This window comes from Aegilops tauschii, chromosome 7, assembly GCF_002575655.3.
Source record: "Aegilops tauschii subsp. strangulata cultivar AL8/78 chromosome 7, Aet v6.0, whole genome shotgun sequence".
Taxonomy (NCBI): Eukaryota; Viridiplantae; Streptophyta; class Magnoliopsida; order Poales; family Poaceae; genus Aegilops; species Aegilops tauschii.
Window position 1 is genome coordinate 118184585 of NC_053041.3, and position 8988 is coordinate 118193572.

An 8988-nucleotide genomic window follows, 5' to 3' on the forward strand; every position below is an offset into this window, starting at 1 on the left:
TTCTCTCGTCAACGGCCAGCAGGAGCGCGGGGGAGCACAGCAAGGCGCTGGCGCGGCTGCTCCCGCTGTACCGCGGGATCACCAGGGTGACGGTGCGCGATGGGAGGCGGACGTCCTTCTGGCTCGACTCCTGGCTCCCGTGTGGGCCTCTCGTGGTGGCTCTTCCGGTCCTACACTCGCAAACGACGGTGAAGGAGGCCATGGTGTGGCATGTGCGTGCGCGCGGCCTGGACAGTGTGCTGGTGCCCAGGCTTACCTCTGCCGGCGCCGTGGAGCGGGCTACCCTTCTGGCCTGATCGGCGATAATGCTACGGGCCCTGGCGACGACGAGCGCAGACCGATGTTGTGCTCGGACGCGCGTGGGAGCCTCGTAACGGCGGCCGTCTACGCCCTGGAGAGATTCGGCGGCGTGCAGGCGTCGTTCGCGGCGTTCCTCTGGGGGTGCGCTGCTCCCTCCCCCGTTCGCTTCTTCGGGTGGCTCCTAGTCCAACGACGGGTCAACACGAGAGACGTCCTGTTGCGGAAGACCATCGTCACGACGGAGGGGGCTGCTTGTCCTGTCTGTTCGTGCGAGCTGGAGACGGCAGATCACATGGTGTTTGAGTGCCCTTTCGCCCGATCATTCTGGCGGGCTGTGGGGGTCGACGTGGTTGACAAAGGCTATCAGGTGGGCGCGCTCCAGGCTCTTGACGTCCGGGGGGTGGTCGGAGATACTGCTTGCGCTACCTTCGCTCTTCTGTGCTGCTGGCAGCTATGGAAGCACAGGAATGTCGTGGTCTTCCGTGGGGCGGTGCCCTCCCTCGCCCGTCTTCTCGCATGTTGTAGGGAAGACTCGGCCCTGTGGCGAGGACGCCTGAAAGTAGCTGAACGGTCATGCGTCGACAGATGGCTGCAGGTGTTCTCGTATCCGGGGAGGTAGCCCGTGCTATGTTTTTGTGGATTGTGTAATCCTCCCCCCCCCCTCTCTCCCTCCCATGTAAAACTACCTGTCTCTCCCCCCCCCCGGGTGTGAATCAATAGAAAAAGAAAATTCAGGTGGAGGGCTTTGCCCTCCCCCGGTGACCTTAAAAAAAAAGTAGTTACTCCTTGCTTTCAAATTTATTTGAAGTTCTAGATTTATTATAAGCCAAATTTCTTATAGTTTGATCAATTTTGTACAAAAATACGGTAATATCTACAATACAAAATACATTATACTATGGAAATGTTTTACCGTCGTGACGATGGTCTTCCGCAACAGGACGTCTCTTGTGTTGACCCGTCGTTGGACTAGGAGCCACCCGAAGAAGCGAACGGGGGAGGGAGCTGCCCAACTTGGACCCTTATGTAATTTTGTACAAAACATATACTTTTTTATTAGTATAGATAGTAGTACTACCTCCGTCTCGGTTTATTAGGCACCCTTTCATTTTGGGCTAAAATTTGACCGACAAATTTAACTATTAAAATGTAAACCATATTTCACAAAATTATACCTTCTGAAAGCTTTTTCAAATACAAATCCAACAATGTACTTTTTGTAGCATATATTTTATATTTTATTAAGCATATGAATGGTCAAAGTTTGCCTCAACATACTAAAGGGGCCTAATAAACCTAGACGAAGGTAGTAGATTCTTAAGATGTTGCCGGCGCAACTATACTAGTTTTATGAAAATTTCAAAACAGAAATAATGCCACCGAATCTGAAGCGTGTAATGTAATTCTCATACTGCAAGGTGTCAAGAAAATGTTATGCTATCCATCCTTACTTCAGTTCGTGACTCCTGGACCGGAACTACTCGACCAACATATTCCATTCCAGCAGCTGGCTATCGACATATAGCATCTATTGTGTTTCCTGGTGCTTCCCGTTCCAAACAGCATGTCCTGTCTCCAACTCCTCGTAGTTAGGATTTCTCTGTATGTTTATCCGAGTCTATTATATGGGTGCAATGGTCCAAACAATGCTAAGACAAGTGGGATGCAATAGTACAAAGAATGCTAAGACAAGTTGGATGTGTGGAAAGCGGAATGGAGACGTGTGGAGTGAACATATTGAACTATGGTAATAATAAATGTGATTAAGCAAGGAGAGACTGGTGGGTGCATTAGCTGCCCAACGACCATGCACGGTGACGAAGCTACAAGGTTATGTTGGGCGGGCAGAGCAAAGGGAGGCCAAAACTTGGACCCTTATTGCCCCATTTTACCCTTATACGTCAACGTTTAGGCTTATGCTAAGGGGTTGTACATATATCATTTGTGAAAGTACATATATTCCACTCAATTTTCATCGTCCACAGGGTTGCAATATATACAAGTCGAAGTTCCGTCCACAAAGTTGGGTGGAGTGGTCTTGGATAAGTAATTAAGTTATCCGGTTTTCACATGTGAAAGTCATAACTAGATCCACTTATGTAATTTGAGGACAAAGAGTAAACTTCGGCAATACCACTGGTAGAAAAAGAGGCTTCCATACGCCCCCATTAGTCCCCAAAACAATCGAACCGCGACCAAAGGGGTCTTTAGTCGCGGTTCGGGAGGAGACCCGCGACCAACTATCTGGGCCCAGCGCGCTCGGTCGACAGCTGGCGGACGGGTGGGGCTTTAGTCGCGGTTGGCCTGGCCAACCGGGACTAAAGGTCCCCGAAGGCCTTTAGTCGCGGTTGGCCAGGCCAACCGGGACTAAAGGCCCATCCAGCTGGCGGACGGGAGGGGCTTTAGTCTCGGTTGGCCTGGCCAACCGCGACTAAAGGTCCCCGAAGGCCTTTAGTTGCGGTTGGCCAGGCCAACCGGGACTAAAGGCCCATCCCTATATATAGGACTCAGCTCACTTCACTTCACTCAGCTTACTTCACAATTTTCAGAAGGGGGTGGTGGGTTTGCTTTTGGTTCCTCCTATGCACACAAGGTGTTTGATGAAATGCCCGAGAGCCTGAAACAAACATGATATGAAGTGTCCGAGCCACACTTGAGCTTTCTCATTTATTTTTCCTCCGCGATCGCGGTTAGCAACTTGAACCTTTCATGTGTCATTGATAAAATATGCATGTGTGTAGTTCATTGTTTAATTTGTATTATTTCTAGCTAGTTAGTTTAACAAATGCATGATGGTTAATTATATACTTTATATAATAATAATGCAGATGAATCGGCAATGGATGTACGGTCCCCGAGTCTCCGGCGAGTTCACTACGGGTTTGAAAGATTTCCTCGTAGTGGCAAATGCGAACAAGCAGCAAGGTTTTATTATTTGTCCATGTGCTGTCTGTAAGAATCAGAAGGGTTACTCCTCCTCAAGAGACGTTCACATGCACCTGCTTCGGCACGGTTTCATGCCAAGCTATAATTGTTGGACCAAGCATGGAGAAAGAGGGGTTAGAATGGAAGAAGATGAAGAAGGGGATGATATCGATGACAACTATCATGATCATTTCGGTGATACTTTCATGGAGGATGATGCTGAAGGTGGGGAAGGGTTAGGTGAAGGTGAAGAAGAGGCACATGATGAGCCCGCTGATGATCTTGGTCGGACCATTGCTGATGCACGGAGACGCTGCGAAACCGACAAGGAGAGGGAGAATTTGGATCGCATGTTAGAGGATCACAAAAAGTCGTTGTATCCAGGATGCGATAATAGTCTGAAAAAGCTGGGCTGCACACTGGATTTGCTAAAATGGAAGGCACGGGAAGGTGTAGGTGACTCATCATTTGAAAATTTGCTGAAAATGTTGAAGAATATGTTTCCGAAGAATAACGAGTTGCCCGCCAGTACGTACGAAGCAAAGAAGGTTGTCTGCCCTCTAGGTTTAGAGGTTCTGAAGATACATGCATGCATTAACGACTGCATCCTCTACCGCGGTGAATGCACACACGCACACTCTATCCCTATGAGCACTGTTGAGTATATTGATTATTAGGAAAGACGAGATAGATTAGGATTTGTTCTGGCTTGTCTAGTACTCCAAGTTGATCATTGTACTCCTATATATATATATGCCCATGAGGCTCAAGCAATACAACGAACGATTCCACCAAATCCCTCTCTCCCTTCTAACATGGTATCAGCCTAATCGGTCCTAAACCCTAGCCGCCGCCGTTTCCGCACCCGTGCGCCGCCCCCGGGGCGGTCGGCCTCCATGACCGCCGCCGGGGGCCGCGCCGCCCGTACCTAGGGTTCATCCGCTGATCATGTTGATCGGGTTCCCTAGAGAGTCTTTTCCCGAGCCCTTGCTCAGGCGACGACGAGGCGCGGGGGAGGCAATACGGCGTCGGGGCAGGCGACGGCGACAGCCTGGCGGTGTCTGTAGTGGTCGGCGTCGAGATGAGAAGTAGAGAGCTCTGAAAATTTTCAAGTGCTGTATATATATCCGGAGACCTTCCACCAACCGGGACTAAAGGAGAATTTTCACCAGGCCAAGCGGCGGGAAGCCAGGCCTTTAGTCCCGGTTGGAGCCACCAACTGGGACTAAAGGTCTGGTGCTCGCGAAGGCGCGATGCAGGGCAAGTTTAGTCCCACCTCGCTTGGCGAGAGGCGCCCACAACAGGTTATAAGCCTCGCCGCGACATCACCCTCAAGCTCCTCTCTAAAGCAGGCCTTGTAGGCCTACCGATCTGTCCTGCACTGTGGGCCCTACTGGGTCGTGTGGGCCTGTATCCTGGCCCAACTAGTAGTTGGGTTTCTACTCGTATGCAGGCTGTGGCGGCCCAGTAGGAGGGCTTTTTATTTATTTTCCAGTTTTTTTCGGCTTTATTTATTTTCTTTTGTTTCTGAGTTTTTTTTGCTTTATTTAGAGTTTCTGAGTGCATCTTTTTTTCTTTAGGTCGCAAAAAGTATAAACTTTCTGTTAGTGCCAGTTATTTTCAAATTTGAATAGTTTAAATTTGAATTATTTGAAATTTGTGTGAATCACTGGTTTGTGAATAACTTTACTTTAGAAATAGATTTTTGTGTGATTATTTTTCCTGCTGTTTAATATTAGTGTGTTTTATCATTATATTCAATTTGGTAATTCTTAGATTATCTTACATGGGTGTTCTAATCAAAACAGATTCTGTTTACCTCTTTTCATTTTATATCTCAAAAAGATCATGTAAATGCATTAAAAATAGCGAATGAAGTCAGAAAGGGTTGAAAATTGATGATGTGGCTTTCAATGGTGCATGTTGAACACACAAAATTTTTGGAGTTGAAATATGTCTAAAAAAATGAAATGCCTTTGCAACAGATGGATTTTCGTCCGAAACCCTGATACTTCGATTTGTCCATTTTGTACATGAAGTGCATCCAGTTTTTGCCGTAACTCTATCAACATTTGGCACATGCTATGTGGGTGAAATAATGATACCATGCCAACTTTCTACCTTTTCAAAGTTCATTTGTAGTGCTTTTCGATTTCTGGGTCATTTAGCTCAAAATATCATGTAAATGCATGAAAAATAGCGAATGAAGTCAGAAACGGTTGAAAATTGATGACGTGGCTTTGGATGGTGCATACTGAACACACAAAAAGTCTGGAGTAGAAATAAGTTTTAAAAAATGAAACGTCTTCGTAACGGATGAGCTTTCGTCTAAAACTCAGGTAATTCGAAAGAGATTATCCATTTTGTACATGAAATGCATCCAGTTTTTGCCGTAACCCTCTCAACATTTTGCACATGCTATGTGGGTGAAATGATGATACCATGCCAACTTTCAACCTTTTCGGAGTTCATTTGTAGTGCTTTCCAATTTCAGGGTCATTTAGCTCAAAAAAATCAGTAAATGCATAAAAAATAGCAAATGAAGTTAGAAAGGGTTGAAAGTTGATGACGTGGCTTTGAATGGTGCATACTGAACACACAAAACATCTGGAGTTGAAATAAGTTTAAAAATGAAATGCCTTTTGTAATAGATGAGTTTTCGTCTAAACCCATATACTTCGAAAGAGATTGTCCATTTTGTACACAAAGTGCATCCAGTTTTTGCCGTAACCCTCTCAACTTTTTAGCACATGCTATGTGGGCGAAGTGATGATACCATACCAACTTTCAACCTTTTCAGAGTTCATTTATAGTGCTTTTCAATTTCAGGGTCATTTAGCTCAAAAAATCTGTAAATGCATGAGAAATCACTAGTAGAAAAACGACCTAATGTTCAGCTCATTAGTCCCGGTTTGTAAAATGAACCGACACTAATGGTCACATTAGTGCCGGTTCCAACGGCTAGGCGGGCGACACTCATTAGTCCCAGTTCGTGTTGTACCTCTAGTACCAGTTCGTGCCACGAATCAGGACTAAAGAGGTGGTGGCAGGCTAGTGTCAGGCTGGGGCCCCACCAACACCTTTAGTCCCAGTTCGTGGCACAAACCGGGACTAGAGATGCACTTTTACTCCCAGTTCGTATTACCAACCGGGACTAAAGATCATCCTATATAAACCCTTCGTCGAGCCCGAGCTCTCTGTTCTTCCACTCTTCCTCGAGCTCATCCTTCATTTTGCCCAAAATTCTTCAAGGTTTGAAGGCCCCCCCATCCATCCAAGTGAGCACAAAGGTTTGGAACTTTGTCCTTTCATCTCTCATTACTAGATTAGCTCTTGCAATGCTCTATAAGTATAGTGATTTGTGGGTTTTAGTTTGGGAGGAATTATATGTGGTAGTTTATTTGATTTATGTGCAATTTGAGCTCAAAATAACTCTTAGTTTGGATATTTATGTGAGGTTTACTTAGTGCCTTCCCGTCTCCGTCCTAACCGTCGTCGATCGCCCGCACCGTCTCATTGCCGACACCACCTTGTGCTGAGCCTCTTATTCTTATTTTTTTACATAAAAAAATCATGTTTGTGTTATTTAGATATATAGTTACTTGTATAATAATTTTCTTACATGTACGTTGTTTGTTATACATAGTGCCATGGTTTTGATATCCGTCCCCGTTAGCCCTCGACCGGGTTATGATTCGGATGTGGTATATTCTCTTTTATTACTATTTGTTGCATTTCGTGTTTGACAAATTATGCCCATCAAGTTGACATAGATATATTTATCTAGGAGGTATGTGAACTAGAAATTCCAACCGACCCTCTTGTCGAGAGGTTAAATTTAGTGGGGAAGGAAAACGATTACTTGAGGCAAAAATTGAAATGAATTGAGGAGGAGAATATGGTATTGGAATTGCATGTTGCCGATGTCATTGATGATCACAAGATCAAGATGGATAAAATGCGCTTGAAGATTAGAAAGATTAGAAAATATGCCATTGATAGTGAGGCTTGGTATCATTATGTTGTTGGATCAATTGTTACCTTAGTTACAATCTTGATAGCATTTGTTGTCGCATTTAAATTGTCGGGGGAAACGACACCTATGGGATCACAAGAATCCCTACTACGGTTGCCGGGGCGCAGGGTTGCAAGAAGAGCAGGATCAGTAGCTAGCACGAGGAGCGTTTACCCAGGTTCGGGCCGCGAGGATGCGTAAAACCCTAGTCCTGCTTTGGTGGGTGTATTTCAGAGAGTTCTTGAGCTCTCGAACTAGCTCTCGTGAGTGCGTGGTTCGAAAGAGCCGAATCCTTCTCCAGTATGCCATGGGCCTCCTTTTATAGTCGAAAGGGGCTGCGACAGTGGCACACAGGAGGTGGAAAGGCGCACAGTGCCCTGAGCTTATCGCTCATATTACAGGATAAGACGCATTTAATGCGTAGATTAGGTGTCCCCCTGCTTTATCTTGGACGGGGGCGAGGCCCTTCCCGTCCGTCGCCGCTACTCCCTGCTTCGACACGCGCCTTGGCCAGCGATGCGTGCGGCGCCATCTAGGCAGGCATGCAACTGAGGTGGCGCGATGGTGGAGCCTTCACGAAGATCTGCATGCCGCCACACACGCGCTCGATGACTTGGCCTGGGGGCTGCCTGTTGCCACGCAGGTGCCCGCCCAGCTGGTTGGGTTGGCAGCTGCATGTGAACGGCGGTGGAAGCTTGGTTGGCGTCGGCCTGGCGGTGGCCCTGCTGGCGACCTTGCTGAGGGCCTTGCCGGGTGGCCCGGCAAGGGTCTTGCCGTGGCGCGCTGCCTTCCCCGGCTAAGGCCTTGCCGGGGGTCTGGTGGTCTTCCTCGGCAAGGATCTTGCCGAGGATCGTCGTCTTCTAATCCTCATATGATCTTGAATATGTCTTCACAAAGATCTGCATGCCACCACAGAGGTGCCTTCCCGAGCCCTGGCCCCACGTGGATGATGGCGTTGGGGACCGTGGGCTCAAGGGTGGCTCTCTCTGTTGGTGTGGGGCGAGCTGCCCCGGTAAGGGTCTTGCCGGGGCTGCTGTGGCTGCCCCGACAAGGGCCATGCCGGGGGAGCCTGCTTCATCCCTCTGCTCCTTGTGGTATCGGCCTTGGCGTTGCTCTGATTATCTTGGGCTTCGGTCTTACCTTGGCTCAGCTTCCATGTTCTGCTTGGTGTGACCGTGGGCGCGGCTCTGACTGCCCGTGCAGAGGTAAAGGGGTACAAAAGCGTGCCCCTCCTTTTGTACACCGACAGGTGCCCTGGGCCTGGGCCACACATAAGCGCGACACGTTGTTGGGCTAGGCCCAAAACGGTGCGCGGGCAGGCGGGCGGTTTTTACCGTGGTAAGACTTTTCGCGCGCAGCGCTTCCCACGAGTCGCGCGCGCGGCGCGACATGGAGGGGCGTGCGTGACGTGGGCGGCATGCGTGGGGCGGTTTCCACACGCATGCGTCATATCGCAGTAAAGAGGCGGCTCGCGCCTTCCCCGTAAAAAAGAAGGAGGCGTGGAGGCGCGGCTCATTTACTGAACGGGGCCGGATCGCGGTCTTCAACGTGTCCACTCCCCACGCTCACGGGGTGGGGAGAGGTCGGTTCACCCGTCCCCTCAGTTCTGCACGGCCGCCACGCGTCCTGCATGCGCCTGGGGTGGCAAGCGGTGGAGGCGGGAAACCGGGCCATCGCTGGTTGGGGCAGCGGGTCGGTCCTGATTCCTTGCGCCTCCGGTGGCTGGATTGGCCGAGCGGGGCGGCCGA

At 48.7% G+C, this 8988-nt stretch overlaps 1 protein-coding gene across 1 annotated transcript; it reads left to right on the forward strand.

The window, feature by feature from the left end:
• Nucleotides 1–340: 340 nt before the first annotated feature.
• LOC141026905 (uncharacterized) lies at nucleotides 341–919 on the forward strand. Its single transcript, XM_073503784.1, has one exon. It carries the CDS (start codon nucleotides 341–343, stop codon nucleotides 917–919), a length of 579 nt encoding a protein of 192 aa, XP_073359885.1.
• Nucleotides 920–8988: the final 8069 nt, after the last annotated feature.